The 17,095-nt window shown below is 35.9% G+C and overlaps 1 protein-coding gene across 1 annotated transcript in view; it reads left to right on the top strand.

The window, feature by feature from the left end:
• The window catches only part of KPNA3 (karyopherin subunit alpha 3), a 43,794-nt gene extending 29,532 nt beyond the window's left edge, over positions 1 to 14,262 (top strand). The window contains exons 11-17 of the mRNA XM_024755450.1: positions 5,011 to 5,142; positions 6,071 to 6,199; positions 8,588 to 8,692; positions 8,791 to 8,862; positions 9,022 to 9,184; positions 11,214 to 11,308; positions 11,713 to 14,262. Of these exons, the coding sequence (XP_024611218.1) occupies positions 5,011 to 5,142; positions 6,071 to 6,199; positions 8,588 to 8,692; positions 8,791 to 8,862; positions 9,022 to 9,184; positions 11,214 to 11,308; positions 11,713 to 11,811 (795 nt within the window). The 3' untranslated portion in view covers positions 11,812 to 14,262. The remainder of the gene's footprint in view (positions 1 to 5,010; positions 5,143 to 6,070; positions 6,200 to 8,587; positions 8,693 to 8,790; positions 8,863 to 9,021; positions 9,185 to 11,213; positions 11,309 to 11,712) is intronic.
• Positions 14,263 to 17,095: the final 2,833 nt, after the last annotated feature.

Raw genomic sequence — 17,095 nt, 5'->3', positions numbered from 1 at the left:
ATGTGGGATCTTCCCGGACCGGGGCACGAACCCGTGTCCCCTGCATCGGCAGGCGGACTCTCAACCACTGCGCCACCAGGGAAGCCCTGTGTCTCATTTTTAGTATGTGTTTCACTTGTTGTGAGTGAAGTTGACCTTGATTTCATATGTTGAAGAACCATTTTTACATCTTTGCAAACAGCCTGTTCATCTTTATTGTTCATTTTCCATCAGATTTTTGGTCTCTTTTCCTTGGCTTTTAAGAGCTCTTTATGTATTAAGGACATTAACTTTATTTGTGATATATTATATATATATAGTCAAATATTTTCCTAATTTGTCCTTTGGCTTTGATATATTTTGCCATGCAGTTTTCTCCTTTTTATGTAATCAGATTTATCAGTCATTCTTTTTGTTGAATCTAGATTTTTTTCCTGAGTTATAGATGGGTTTTTTTGTTTTTGTTTTTTTTGCGGTACGCGGGCCTCTCACTGCTGTGGCCTCTCCCGTTGCGGAGCGCAGGCCCAGTGGCCATGGCTCACAGGCCCAGCCGCTCCGCGGCTTGTGGGATCCTCCTGGACCGGGCCACAAACCCGCGTCCCCTGCATTGGCAGGCAGACTCTCAACCACTGCACCACCAGGGAAGCCCTATAGATGTTTTATTATGTTAAGGAAATATCTGTAAAATCCCATTTTGAGTGTTGACATCAAGAATGAGTGTTGGAATTTTTCAGTGTCTATGGAGATGATTATATGATTTTCTCCGTAAGTCTATTAATATGACATATATTGATATTCCTAAAATTGAAACATCCTTGCATTCCTTGAGAAATCTCTCTTGATTATCATATATTATTTTCTTAATGTAGTATGGGATCCTTTTCACTAATATTTTATTCAGAATTTTTACATCTCTATTCACATAAGAGATACTGGTCTACAGTTTTTTTATGCTATCTTTATTCGGTATTAATATTGTATTTTTATTGCATTTTAAAAGTTTAGGTATTAACATTATGCTTCATTCGTTTTCTATGCTCTGGAACAATTTATATAGCCTGGGGTCTATCTGATCTTTGAAGATTTGGTAGTTTCCCTCTTGAAACCTTTTGGGTCTTGATACTTGTGTGATTAATTCCCTGATAATTTTCTCTATTTTTGCTATTGAAATTGGCTTGTTTAAGCTCTCAATTTCTAGTGAGGTTAGTTTTTTGTAAACTACTGTCCTAGGAAATTATTCATTTCATCTAGGTTTTCAATTTTGCTTGCATTTAAGTATGCAAAGTAATCTCTTTATGATTTTTTTGTTTTAATTTACTGTTTCAAGAGTTATTTTCTTCATTATCTCTTATTTTGTACATTTGTGCTCCTCCTACCACTTCTCTAATTAAGTTAACTAGGACATTTTTTCAACTTTTTCAAAGAACTAGGATTCTGATTTTTAATTAGATCTGTGATTTTTCTGTTCTTTACTTCATTACTTTCTACTTTTGAATTTACTGTTTCTTTTTGCTTTCTTTTGGTTTGCTGTGTTCTTTTTTTTTTTTTAATTTATTTACTTTTGGCTGCGTTGGGTCTTCATTGCTGCGCACGGGCTTTCTCTAGTTGCGGTGAGGAGGGCTACTCTTCCTTGTGGTGTGTGGGCTTCTCATTGCAGTGAATTCTCTTGTTGTGGAGCACAGTCTCTAGGTGCACGGGCCTCAGTAGTTGTGACTCGCAGGCTCAGTAGTTGTGGCTTGCAGGCTCAGTAGCTGTGGCTCGGGGGCTCTAGGGCTCAGGCTCAGTAGTTGTGGCACACGGGCTTAGTTGTTCTGCGGCATGTGAGATCTTTCCATCCCAGGGCTTGAACCCGTGTCTCCTGCACTGTGCCACCAGGGAAGTCCCTGCTCTGTTCTTTCTCTAGCTTTTTATTTGGGATCTATTTTCATTCTTTTAAGTTCTGTTGTATACATTTTTAAGGCTATGAACTTGCCTTTGAACACTGCTTTAGGTAAATCCCATAGATTCTGATATGTGGTGTTTTCATTATAATTTTCTAGAAATTTTTTTTCTGTTTTGTTGTTTTTTTTTTTAATCCAAGAGTTGTTTAATATAAGGCTCTTAAATTTCCATGTGGTATTTTGGTATTTATTAATATCTAATTTTATTGCCTTGTAATAGTTTTATAATATTTCTGCTTTATGTAATTGATGTTTTCTTTGGACCTAATAATATTTTTGTGCTCCATTTGCAAGTTTATTATCTGTTATCAGGTTTAAATTTTGATGTATATTTATAAAATCTGTATCCTCACTTTTTATCTACTTGACTTCTCATACTGACAACAGTGTATGAAAAATCTTTTATCAGTATATTTTTATTTTTTTCTTGCATCTTTTTCTCCTTTGTAGTGGTATTTACAGGGTTACTTGGTGAATAGATGTTTCTAACAGTTACATATTCATTATAAATTGTGGGATATAGCTTTACAAAGTAGCCTTCTTTATTCTTTGTAATACTTTGTAGAATGAATTCTACTGGTCTGCTAACAGGATTGCAGTCTCTGCTTTGTTATCATTTACTTGGTGTACCTTTGCTTGTTCCTTTACTTTTAGCCTTTTTAAATGACTGTTTTAGGTGTGTCTCTTGTATACAACATAGAATTTTGGGTTTTGTTTTAGGAGCCAATTTGAAAATCTTTTTATTGTTACAGGTGAGTTAAGCCTGTTTCATATTGTTTGATATGTTTGGTTTCAATTCTGTCCTGTTATTTTGTGTTATAATTTCTGTGTGTTTTATTTTCTACTTAGTGTTCTTTCTTCTCTCTTTTAAAAATTTCTTTTGGTATTTAGGAATGTTTGTTTTTGTTCTAATGTTACCTTTATACTTATACCTTTTATAATGCCTTTTGTTTTTTTACTGTCTGGTTTGATAGGTTTAAATGGTATTTTTTGACTCCTGTCTTTACCCATACAGCAAGTGATGAGCTTATTTCTGTTTTCTCTTTTCTCTCACCTCATTCTCCCATTTTTGAATCTAGGTTTGTGTCTTTTGTCCAGTTTGGGAAGTTTTCCGTCATTATTTCTTCAGATATTTTTTTCAGCTTCACCTCTCTTTCTGGGACTCTGTTGACATAAATGTTATTATATCTTTTGTTATCATCCTACAATTCCCTAAAGCTCTGTTCATTCTTTGCAGTCTTTTTTTTTCTTGCCCAATTGGATGATTTGTATTGATCTGTCTTTGAGTTAGTACATTTTGTTTTTTCTTTCCCTTCTACTATTGAGTCCTTCCAGTGAGTTTTAAATTTTGGTTACTGAGTTTATTAGTTTTAAAATCCATTTGGTTCTTCTTTATTTTTCCTATTTCTTTGCTGAGACTTACTATATTTCATTTGTTTCAAATGTGTTCATAATTGTGTGCTGAAGTAGTTTAATGACAGTTACTTTAAAATCCTGTCAGATAATTCCAATATCTGCGTCATCTCAGTGTTGGCATCTCTTGACTTTCTTTTCGTTTCTCAGTTAAGGTGATCCTGGTTCTTGATATGATGAGTTATTTTCAGCTGTAGCCTGCATTTTGAGTGTTATGTTATGAGACTCTGATTTCTATTTAAATCTTGCTACCTGTTACTGCCAGACTTGGTAGTAGACAAGCTTCACTCACACACACAGCATCTGTAGACACCTTCCAGCAAGGAGGCTTTCCTTGTGGGGGTAGGATGATACATGGATGGAGTTCTCAGGCATACCTTCTGTCCTCCCATTTATCAAGTGCAATATTTCAGTTTTTCTGGAACATATAACATTTAAATTATTCTTCCACTCTTATCTTCACATTTGTGTTAGTTTTTGATCTACAGTGAAATATTTCTTCGGTTATCTCTTAGTTGAATGAAGCTCATCCTCTGGTAAAGGTGTCAGCAAATTTTTCTGTAGAAGACGGATAGTAAATCTTGTAGGCTTTTTGAGCCACATGGTCTCTGCCCCACTAAAGTGGAGTCGTTTTACTAGGATATGTTACCTTTAAGCTCTTCACTCTGCTCTTCTCTGAAGTCTCACATAGCCTTAGGGCAGGAGGTCCAGACAAAAGGTAGAATTTAGTTTTTTCTCTTCTTACAGGTAATTTGAAATTTGTAGGATTCTCAGACTCCTAGCATTGTTGAAGGTGCAGGCTATATGTGGTTTTATTTGCTCTTGTTAATCCATATACTTTTTTGAAGGTTACATGGAGAGATTTGAATTCAGGTGGCTGCTGTTATTTTAGAGCAACTAATGTCTTTAATTTGAATATTCTAATAGGAAACATCTCTGGATTTCACATGAGATCAGGCCTGTGCTTACATTCCTCTGTGAAGACACCAAGGAAAACTACATATAAGCTTTTTGACTTTGAATGAGTCAACAAACCTGAGCCTGTTTTTTGTTTTTTATTATTTGCAAAATTAGATGGGTGTAAGGCATGGTTTATACTGTATGCTCTTCAATTGGGACATTTTTCAAGAGATTTACAAATAATTAATTTTTTCCCCAAAGTTAAAATGCCAAGTCATTTCTTTTATGTTTACTTTAATAGTCTGAAAAATTACGTTGCTAAACATGTTTAAAAACTACTAATATGGATAAATGATCTCTTTGGGCTCTTCTAAACTGGAAGCAGCATGATATATTGGTCTCATTTCATGTATAAAGTGTTTCCTTGTGATTATTGGGTATTTAGTTTGTGGGGGCAGGGAGAATTACTTTTCTGCCTATTTTTAAATTTATCTGCCTAATAGATAGATATGGAAGTTGGGGTAGAAGTTGTCCCAGACTTCTGTGTCTCACTTTTTTTTTTTTTTTTTTGTGTCTCACTTTTGTGAAGAGTGGCCTGAGGTAGCCATTGAGAGAGTTTTATCTACTACGTAGTAGATGTATCAGCTTAGCAGATATTTTTGCTATCAAGCGAAAACAAAATTCAGTTACTTTTTATGTCACCATTCCATAAGTGTGTTATGTATCTCAAACATTCAAACAAATATATTAAATGGTAATTCTTTTTTATTTCCTGAAGATTCTTGTGGATACTGTTTGGGCACTGTCATACCTGACAGATGGAGGTAATGAGCAGATACAGATGGTTATTGATTCAGGGGTTGTGCCATTTCTTGTGCCCCTTCTGAGCCACCAGGAAGTGAAAGTTCAAGTAAGTACTTAAACATTTTTTCTTACTTGTGTAAAGTTTGTATTTGCTATAACCAGTTAACTTGTACAACCAGGCTTCAGTTCTGTCTATATGCACATTTCTTCAATATTTCTTGTGCTATTTTACTGAATCTGCTTTTGTTGATTTCTAAATCTTCATCTCATCAGGATTCTTTCCTGAGTTGCAGACTCATGTAGCCAATTGTCCTTGAGTCCTTAGACATATCCTCTAAGAACTCCATTGTCATTTCAACCAGACGGAAATGAACATACCATCTTCTCCCACAAACCTGTTCCTCTTCCTATATCCCCTTTCAGTGGACAGCATAGTCCAAGCTAGAAACCTTGATATTCCTCCTCTTGTCTCCCCTCCATTACAAAACCCTGTCAATCCTTATTATATAGCTTTCAAATCTGTTTTCTCCTTGTATCTAGAGCCACTGATTTAGTTCAAGATTTATTTTCTTTCCTCTGGATAATTGCAAAAGCTTCCAAACTGCATTTTCTCCTCTCCCTCTTGTTTCTCCTCACTCTAATTAGGGGTACATGGCTGATAGATCTGTTCATCCCACTTCTGCCAAAGTGACTTTCTAGATAGAAATGTGTGACCGTTAGAGGCCTTTATTAAAATCTGTGGTACCAATTTACTAGTAGGTAAAAATAGCTGTTAAAAAAGGACCTTTACAATTTTTATTTTAATATTTTTTCCAGCTATTTTCCACACAATTTTTCTATATAGTTCCAGTTTTCATAAAACTGTTGTTTAAAGTTCAAAACTACTTTCCAGTTCAGTGAAATGATTTGTGTAAGAATGCAGTAAATTTTAATCATTCACCCTTTGCATTTTTACATTTTCTCAGGATTATAAAAAGCATAGTATCAGTTTCATCATAAACAAATTTATAGAAAACATTTTATCCCCACCCCAGACAGCAGCACTCAGAGCGGTTGGCAACATAGTGACAGGTACCGACGAGCAGACCCAGGTTGTTCTCAACTGCGATGTCCTGTCACACTTCCCAAATCTCTTATCACACCCAAAAGAGAAGATAAATAAGGTAAGGCGTATAACAGCCTTGTCAGTGCATTTCTTTCTCTTTGTATATCTCAATTTTGACTGCCTTCTTGTTTCTGTTTCTATTCCTGTTTGCTTGTGTTTCTCTTCAAAACCACTCTAGTTAAAGATGAGAATTATTTCAAATCACCTCTGCAGTTATTTTGTTTCAGTTGTTAATTGCTTGCTATTAAGTGCTGTCATGATCATCACAGAATAAAATTATTTGTATATTAACCAATTTTTTTTTATTTCAATAGATTGAGTAGTAGCAAATTAGTAGCCACTAGGTGAGAGTACATATGAAATTTTCCATTGGGTGGCCGGTATCTTTTTTTTTTTGCTGGTGTTTTTTTTTTTTTTTTTTCACTGTTGTGGCCTCTCCCATTGCGGAGCGCAGGCTCAGCGGCCATGGCTCACAGGCCCAGCCGCTCCACGGCATGTGGGATCTTCCCGGGCCGGGGCACGAACCCGTGTCCCCTGCATCGGCAGGCGGACTCTCAACCACTGCGCCACCAGGGAAGCCCCACTGGTGTGTTTTATAAACAAATAGATCATAGTTTAATCTCCCTATGAAATGAGATTGAACGAAAAACTGCAGTGCCTAAATTAAAGGATCATTAAAATTGTTTTTTTTTTAAAAAAAGATTTTAAGCTTAAGATACAATCTTACTGATAAATATGTGCTTAAGTACTTCATTCTTCATGTCTGGCTTATTTCACATTGCATGTTTTCAAGGTTCATCCATGTTGGAGCATGTATCAGAACTTCATTCCTTTTTATGGCTGAATAAATATCCCATTGTGCCTATATACCATATTTTGTTTATTCGTCCATTTGTTGATGGATACTTGGATTGTTTCTACCTTTTGGCTACTATGAATAGTAATGCTGCTAGGAACATTGGTTTGAGTCCCTGCTTTTAGTTCCTTTGGGTATATATCTATGAGTAGAATTGTCAAGTCATAGGGTAATTGCATGTTCAAGTTTTTGAGGAACCACCATGCTCTTTTCCATAGGAGCTGCACCATTTTACATTCCTACAAGCAATGTTATAAGGGATCCAGTTCCTTTTTTTAATTATTATTATAGCCACCCAGTACTGTGAAGTGGGGTCTCGTGATTTTGATTTGCATTTCATTTAATACAGTTTTATCTGCCTGAAATGCCACTATCCCTCAAATAACAAAACTGATCATTTCTTCTTTGTCATAATTATATTTATGTAGTTGCATGACTATAATTTGACAGTTGGATTCTTTTTTAATATTTATTTATTTATTCATTCATTCATTTTGTCTGCTCCGGGTCCCAGTTGTGGTATGTGGAATCTGAGTTTCCTGACTAGGGATTGAACCCAGGCCACAGCAGTGAAAGCACTGAATCCTAATCACTAGACCACCAGGGTACTCTCCTACAATCTTTTCATTGTAGAGGAGGAAGAAGATACACATTTGACACTAAACTTATAATAAACCTATTTGTTCGTGACATAAATCATTTAAGGTTACAATAAAATTTGTTATATAGACCATCCTAGACTAGTTAGAAGCTTAAGTTGTAAATATATCTTGCAAGTAAAATTTTTTTTTAATTATTTATTTTCTTTATATTTTTGGCTGCACTGGGTCTTAGTTGTGGCACGTGGGATCTTTGTTGAGGCATGCGGGATCTTCCGTTGGGGCGCTCTGGCTTCTCTCTAGTTGTGGCATGCGGGTTTTCTCTGTCTAGTTGTGGCACGCGGACTCCAGAGCATGTGGGCTCTATAGTTTTGTGGCACGCGTGCTCTCTCGTTGAGGCGCGCAAGCTCAGTAGTTGTGGTGTGTGGGCTTAGTTACTGCCCCATGGCATTTGGGATCTTCCCAGACCAGGGATCGGACCCACGTCCCCTGCATTGGAAGGCAGATTCTTTACCACTGGACCACCAGGGAAGTCCCTGCAAGTAAATATTTTTACAATAAAATAATTCAGCTTTCTTAGAAGTAGTTTTAACACAAAGTATTAGGAAAGTCCATCTTCTATTTATTTCTATCATCTGTCTTTTAGAGGGAGCTCATGCACAAAAAATACAAGGTCCACGAATAAAGTCTTTTGTCTGTTTTTTTCACCGCCATATCACCATTGTCTAAAATAGTGCCTCCGGTATAGTCCTAGGTATCTATATTATTGAAGGTTATGCTAGGTTAATGGGTCCAGATATTATGGGTAGAAGTTTCCTTATATGTTTAAAATGGGAGATTCTATATAACCTAATCACTCTTAGATGCGTTTCCCTTAATGCAGCTGAGGTGACTTGTTACTGTATATATAAACTACATTAAAATAAAAATATAAACACATTAAAGATACAATTTTTCAAATAAAGTTGCCCTTTATTTTGTTCAATTATAGGAAGCAGTGTGGTTCCTTTCCAACATTACAGCAGGCAACCAGCAACAAGTTCAAGCTGTAATAGATGCTGGATTAATCCCTATGATTATTCATCAACTTGCCAAGGTCAGTCATTGTTATGAGTTCATCGTGTCTGTTAATATATTATAACCAAGACTGTTTGACCAAAAAATTCATTTTAACATTTCTTTTTGAACCTTCAGGGGGACTTTGGAACACAAAAAGAAGCTGCTTGGGCAATTAGCAACTTAACGATAAGTGGCAGAAAAGATCAAGTGAGTTTGGAAAAAAACTGTTAATAGTTGTTAATACTGGAAAGCATACTACTCTCTTAGGTTTAGGAGTTGTTGATTGTTTATTAGCCCCGTACTGTGTTCTTTTGGGGGAAAAGATAATTATATAAATAAGAGTATCTCTTCTCTTCTGTTGTCTAGGTTGAGTACCTTGTACAGCAGAATGTAATACCACCATTCTGTAATTTACTGTCAGTAAAAGATTCTCAAGTTGTTCAGGTGGTTCTAGATGGTCTGAAAAACATTCTGATAATGGCTGGTGATGAAGCAAGCACAATAGCTGAAATAATAGAAGAATGCGGAGGTAAGAGGGTTGATTAAAGAAAAATAGTTGAGCACTGGAACTCTGAAACATTAGTTCCTTTACAGACAGCTAATTAGAAAGAAAACTTAGGATATATTGCTATTAATATTAACATCATCCGAGGATGTTGCTATTCTTTGTTTGCTATATTAGTAGTCCAAGAAGATTTTCCAGAAAACAACCGGTTGTGAAAGTCACGCCATAACATTCCTAGAGATTGACAATGCTTTTCAGGAAACACAAATACTCCTCCTGAAGTCACATTGCATAAGAGCAAATTAAAAGCTCTGAAAACCACTATAATAGAGAAACTTACAGGCTTTGTTTAATTCGGCATTTCTCAAACTCCTTGACAGTAAAACACTTGTTTTCATATTATACCTATTATCATGTGATTCTGTGGACCTCACTTTGTGAAATATTATTCCATATATTGGAATAGGTTATGGAAAAGGTTAATGATTTCACAGTCATCTAGATATTTTGTTTCAGTCTTATGATTGCTAGAACTCCATGCTAGGGTTATTACTACAGAAATTACTTTGAAATTTTAATAAGAAAGAACTGTGATTTGAAATACTATATCATTATTTTCTCTGGTAATGACATATGAAGCATATATTTTAAAATTCTGTTTTTAAAGGTGCCTGTTCAATGTGTACTAAATTGCTCAAACCTTAAATTAACTTATCTTAATGTCATGTTTTATTTTATACGTTTTGTTGACTAATTTGTTCGATTATACTACCGAGTTTATTTTTTTAAGAGAAAACAAATGTGATAGCATCATAGAATGTTCAGACTGGAAGTATTTTCTTAATAACAAGAAGAAAATATTCTGGAGATGTTAAGGAGTTTTGTCCATGGTCAGGGAAGTAGTTAGTGATAGGAGCATAATTAAAAGCCAGATTTTCTTACTGTACTACTGTTACTTCACTGTTTATTTTGTTTTAAGATGTTTTACTTTTTAAATAATTTGAAATGAACATTGTAGTCTGGTTCAGAACAACTTAACCCAGAGAGTTTGAACTTGTTACTCCAGCTTTTTATCAAGATAGTTGCTTCTGTCTATGAGATAAATACTTATAATTAAGATACATATTTACTTAGCATTTTATGATTTTATAAGGTACTCTACATGCATTATCTTTGACACCGATTTTCCCATTTTTCTGGTTTGAATATTACTATATAAAAACTGAAACTATTTCAAAATAACTTAGCTAAAAAGACATTTCAAGGAAGAATATTTATTACTAAGGATTTAATAGACTTATGTACATGATACATGGAGTAAATATATTGGGAATATAAATAAAGGCAATCTATAGTTACCTTTCTGAAAAAATATTTCCCAGATTCACTGTAGCTATAGGACATAAGCACCCTGTTCATTTTTTTTTTTTTAAAGAAATTATTTCAGGGACTTCCCTGGTGGTCCAGTGGTTAAGACACTGTGCTTACACTGCAGGGGTCATGGGTTCGATCCCTGGTTGGGGAAGTTCCACATGCCCCATGATGCGGCCAAAAAAAAAAAAAAAGAAATTTACTTCAAAATTTAAAGCTTTACCTTATATTTATATCAATCATTAAGTAACATTTGGAAAACAAAGAGAAGGATAAAAATTACTGTGTGCAACAGTATGATTATATTAAAGGAGTCCTGGGGTGGGAGGTGGCAGAGATCTTGGTTCTAGTTCTGTCGCTAACTTGCCATGTAACCTGAAATAAATCCCTTTACATCTCTGTGCCACAGCTTCCTCATCTGTCAAATGGGGTATTTAGGTGTTTTTTAAGCTGCCTGCCTCAGGGACCAGGATACCTCTAGGGCTTCTAAAGAGGAAGAAATTAGTGGGATGCTGGCCCTCTAACCAGAGCAGCTCAGGGTTTTATCTGTATTTTAGATGAATTGTCATCTTTGGAGGGTGGTGGGAGGGTGTTCTGAGTTCTTTAGGATTTTCCATGATTACAATGAGCACAGTTTTTATTAGTATGTACCTAATTATTTTGACTATTTTATTTTTATCAGGTTTGGAGAAAATTGAAGTTTTACAGCAGCATGAAAATGAAGACATATATAAATTAGCATTTGAAATCATAGATCAGTATTTCTCTGGTGATGATGTAAGTATGTATTAAAGTATGATATGTCTACGTGTACATTAAAATCTATACATAAAGTAAGTTTTCTAAGAGTTTTCCATGACTAAATTTATACTGTATTTCTGTCACCTTGTTGCTTTTGTGGTTTGTTAAATGGGAAGAAATGGTAATTATAGAAATGATGTATGTTCAGATAGGTAGAGTAAATCTACAGATACAGGAACTAAAGCATGGGGCAATTTTTAAATGTGTGTTCAATTTTTAATTGTTAGATTTCTTAATAGCATTGTTGATTTACTTAAAATATTTTTTAGGTGACAAAAACATTCATATGGAATTCTCTCCTAAGAAGTAAATCAATTCTGCTTACACTGTAATGTGTAGTATCTTAACATAATAAAGATTTTTTTTCTTGTTTATTATAGATTGATGAAGATCCTAGCCTCATTCCTGAAGCAACACAAGGAGGTACTTACAACTTTGACCCAACAGCCAACCTTCAAACAAAAGAATTTAATTTTTAAGTTCAATTGAGTGCAGCATCTTTCCCACATTCAATACGAAGCACCACCAGATGGCTACCAAATGACAAGAACAACAAGTACAAAAGGCTCCAAAACATACATGCCTCTTTGTTTTGATGCTTCTAAAGCAAGCCATGTCTCAGTCACTTTGCAGTTGCCAAAAGTCACTATCCACATGGACTGTAAATGCATATGCATGATTTCCTAAACTGTTTTAGAATTCTCCTTAACAATCTCAACTACCCTATTTCTCCCTGTTCCCTGGTGCCACACGCTGACAACCGCAGTCTCCAGTTTAGAATATTCTGTAGTGGTGGCATGTCAGCTGCCCACTTGATATTCCTTTGGAAAATGGTGCGCTATGGATCAAGACACTTTGGTATGACACATACACATGTTGGAAGACTTTAAAGAGGTGCAGTCTGATCTGAGCCTCCATCATTGTCCTCCACAAACATATTTTCATACTCTTTATGTGGAAGAATAGATTTTAAAGTACAAGCCAAATGATTTTCATTGGTGGAACTGACACAAACAAAAAGTAACTTAAAAAAAAGAAACTTGGTTATTGATTAAACAGATAAGTTTTAAAAAACTGTACTTCATCTACCAGTAATTGATGTGTTTATTATCTGCCTCAGAAGCCAGGGTTGGAGGAAGAACTTTAGCTATGGATGGTAATGCTTTCGCCATTATACCTAATTTTTGAGAACAGCAAGCCCTATTTGACCACTCACTTCAGCCTGTGTGTTCCTGCTGTTTTGAAGTAATCAAATGCTGTGCATGGTATTTTACCTGAGCTGCAACCTGTTACGGACTTGAACTTCTGTTTAAGTTGAAAGCAAGAGTCCCTGACTATAAAGAAAAAAATAAAAACAAAACCATAAAATTCTAAAGTACCCATTGGTGATATTAAAAAAGAAAATCTTGCTTTCAGCTTTCAGGAGTTAATATTTTTCGTTTTAAATTGATAATTGGGTATGGTTGATTTATATTGGGTTTAAACTGTGGAGCTTTCATGTTTACTGTAATTTAGTCTTAAAATATTTTTTCTTAGTAACCAGTGCTTTTGATAATGTGGTTGGCAACAAAACAACAACTATTTAGAAGTATCATAAAACTTCATTCGTTGATTATTGGAAAGTTCATTCAGATCCTACTCTAAAAGCATATTCACATATAAAAAGATTCAGATAAGGATCTGCATAGAGGAATAATCTGCAGTTATTTAACATAAACCTGATTTGCAGTGATCTTTAAGTAATTCTGCAAAATCTGGTATTACTATGTAAAGTCATTGCTTTTGGTAAATTGTCTGACCCAGCTATTCATGAAAGAATTTGAAATTTTTTAAACTGAATAATTTGTGCTGTCACAGGAATGGTTTTATTGCTATTGTTTACTGGGTATAATTTCCCAATGAATTGATGTGAAGGGATAGAAAATCTAAACTAATTTAGTTATCCGATGGGGGGGGGTGTGTATTTACTGTGATGAAGATGAGACAGATGCCATCAGAGCTTTGTGAATCAGCGGGGGTGTTTTCACTGATAAACAACACATAGCAGGTGTGCATTCATTACAAATATATGTATCTGCCAAGGTGGAGCCACTTTAAAGAGTGAGTTTTGTCTTGTATCTAAAGTGGATACAAGAGTATGTTTAAACTGCAAGATTTTTACTTGCTAGAGAATCTGTTTTAATATAGTGGTTTGGCCTCTGATTATTTATAGGTTTTATAAATTTTAGAATCAATTTTCTCTTTAAGGTGGCTCAGATTTTTCAACTCTTGTGCACATAAAATTGAGTTGAAGTTCATTGTGCCTTTTTTTCTTTATCCAAATTTTGAGTTAAAGCTTCATATGGTAACTGCATCCTGTTCAGTAGTCTAAATTTTTGAAACTGTGTGGTGTTCACTAAAAGTAGGAATAACAAAGTCAAAGCTAATTAAGGTCACAAACTTCGGTGAAACCCTTGAAGTCCAAATCTTCTCAATATTGTGAATTGTACCCCTTCCAGTTTACTTTCTTCTGGACTCTCCATACTTACTGACAGTTACCTTTTAAATTTTGCACACATTAAGATTAAATTGGGCCTCTACTGTGCCGATTCCTATTTCCTCTTGTGTTTTAAGTGCAAACTAACATAAGTGAACATTAGCATCAAGTAGTGCAGACTTACGTATGCATTGGCTTGATCCAATTTGTTGTGACCTTATCAGTTTGGAAACGGAAATGCAAAATTTCGTAGGTAAAGGAAACTAAGTATATTGCTGCACTTTTAAGTTTTCAAAACAGTGTTGAAAAATTGCATTGTTTTTATTTTTTTTTAACTCGGTTAAAAAAGACTAAAACATTCTTTCAAAAGAGGCATCTAAATGTGTTCCTAATTTTGTATATGGGCTTAGGTTTTGTAACCAATAAAAAAGCTGCTATCAAATATGGTAAAACATTGAAGAACTTATCTTTGAAAGTATCTTAATTTCCTTCTGCCTTCATTCATCATATGGTGTTCTCTCTATGTATCTCAGGTTTAAATACCACAACTCATAGAAAGGCCATTTGAGATGATAGTGTAATTATGACTTTCATAAAACAAAAATTCAAGCTTTATTTAAGGCCTGGTCTAATCCTTGAAAACAAGAACTTTGGAAGATAGTTATTGAAGTAAGGTTGAGGCTCTAAATGAAATCTTGGATTAATTGAAAGAACAAAGGAGCAGCCAAACTTTTTAGTATACAGGTATTTTTACTTTCATATAATGACACTTCAAAGTATTTTTGAAAGAACTCAGTATATAAGTAAATAAGTTACAATACTCCTATTTAATCTTGCCATAATTTACTTCAGAAGGGTTGTCCTTCTGAGGAGATTAATTAATTAATTATTGCAAGTAAAAATTTGTGAATGTCAGTTGTCTTACAGTGATGGTTATGAATTTTCTTAACCCTGGTTGAACTGGGGATTTTAATTAAATCTATTTGGAGAAAGGGAGTATAATTTCTGTACATTAAGCTGTAAGTCTTAAGGCATATAGGCCAAGGAGTTCTCTCTTTTACCCACCAGTCATTTGTCTAAAGTGTAAAAGGAACTCTTCATATAAATGTTGTACTTAGTTAAATAACTGAAAAACAGTGGTAGAATGCTTCTCAAAAGCACAGTATATAGATGAGGTTCTATCTGTACATACCTATATACAGTTGACCCTGGAACAACATGGGTTTGAACTGCTTGGGTCCACATATGTGTGGATTTTTTCAATAGTAAATACTATAGTACTACACGATCGGCAGTTGGTTGGACCCTCGGATGTGGAACCACTTACACAAAGGAACTGCTGTATGGAGAAACTGCATATATGGAGCGCTGACTATAACTTACAGGCGGATTTTCGAATATGTAGAGGGTCAGCACCTCTAACCCCTGCGTTGTTCAAAGGTCAACTATACAGGTGGGCTCAGTACTCTATAAAGTGTTTAGGAAAAGGGATGTGGGAATGCAGCCTGTTCACATCCTTAGCCTCTTCATTTGCCCATAAAATTCCTCAGCTAACTTTAACGTAAGTCGGGGTTTTTCAAACCCTTCAATATTGACATTTTAGGGAATTCCCTGGAAGTCCAGTGGTTAGGACTCCGCATTTTCACTGCTGTGGGCCCAGGTTTGATCCCTGGTCAGTGAACTGAGATACCGCAAGGTGCACAGTGCAGCCAAAAAAAAAAAATTGACATTTTAGGCTGGATAATTCTTTGTTGTGGGAGGCTGTCCTGTGTATTGTAGGGTGTTTAGTGGCATCCTTAGGCTCTGCCCACTAGCTGTGAGTAGTACGTCTCCACTCTCGAAGGCAGGACAACCAAAAATGTCTCAAGACACTGCCAGATGTTTCCTGGGGGCCAGAACTGCCGCAAGGTGTGAACCGTTGGCCTAAATCAATTCAGGTAGAAAACTTCTCCAAAGGAGAGAGCCTAAATCATGCCTTTTTGTTGTATGAATAGTGCCAGCCTTTTTTTCAGATACATAAGATTTTAAAATGAGACAAAAATGTGCCTTTTCTTCATTCTCAGGAGAAAGCAGAGCTATACCTAACCACATTTCCCAAATCCCCTGTGGGTAGTGCTGAGCCCATCTACTGCAAAGGACTTGGATAGGAATGGGAATGTGGACTAGTTACCCTCTTAAATGTATCCTGTGGCTAAAAGAAGTGTGAAACAACCAAACGTGTTGATTGCCCTTTGTCTTCTCAGCACTGTCCTGTAGCAGTGTTTTTCAAACATTTTTAGTTGAAGATCTTGAAGTTCTCTGAGAAAGCTGGGGTTGGAGCAGAAAAATCACAGCATAGTTTGAAAAACACCTCTTTGAAGCATTATGAGAGAATGGCCTCATCAGGAGACTTACAAGTTTATTAAAAATGATTAAAAGCAGGGGATCAATGGCTGAGCAGAGCTATAAAGGATGTGTTCCCTGCAGGGAATTTCTTCTACAACATCCCTCTTCCCAACTCTGAAGAACTGCCTGCCATCCACCTTCTTGAGTAATTCCCTGTTTTAAAACTGTGGTCCCCGGAAGAAAAATGGGACCTTGTGCCAAGTAATGTGTGAAGCCGCAAGAGAAACCGGCCATCTTCACAGGACAGCCATTTTACTTGATGGTAAGGAAGGCAGTTTTATGATACTGTAAGCCTAAGTGTTAGAGAGTAAAGGACACATTTTGCATAATGTTTTAAAGATAAAATCAGATATTTTTTTGAGGCAGGTCATTTTTATGGACACATTCCTACAGGACTAGGAGTCAGAAGAGTTTGAGAAGTAAATGGTGAGGCACTCACTCCAAGTGGGCCAGTTCTACTTGTGGAATAGCTTCAGTTGTGACCAGGTCTTTTCTTAATACTGAATAGAAGTCACCGCTCTTTTTTTTTTTTTTTTTTTGCGGTACGCAGGCCTCTCACTGCTGTGGCCTCTCCGGTTGTGGAGCACAGGCTCCAGATGTGCAGGCTCAGCGGCATTGCTCACGAGCCCAGCTGCTCCGCGGCATGTGGGATCTTCCGGGACCAGGGCACGAACCCATGTCCCCTGCATCGGCAGGTGGACTCTCAACCACTGCGCCACCAGGGAAGCCCAACCACTCTTAAATGACCATCATTATAAATGAACTGTTCTCGATTCTGAGTAGACTTCTAGTTATTCCCAAATAGCAGAAGACACAGATCTGTTTTTATCAGCTTCCTTCCTCAACCTGAACACTCCATGCATTTTAGCCAACCTGCTTATAAAGTCCTTCCTGGACCTGGT

The sequence above is a fragment of the Neophocaena asiaeorientalis genome, unplaced genomic scaffold (genome assembly GCF_003031525.2).
Source record: "Neophocaena asiaeorientalis asiaeorientalis breed wild unplaced genomic scaffold, Neophocaena_asiaeorientalis_V1.1 scaffold59, whole genome shotgun sequence".
Classification (NCBI taxonomy): domain Eukaryota; kingdom Metazoa; phylum Chordata; class Mammalia; order Artiodactyla; family Phocoenidae; genus Neophocaena; species Neophocaena asiaeorientalis.
Note: the sequence above shows the minus strand (reverse complement) of the source record. Positions and strands in the feature narration are given on the sequence as shown.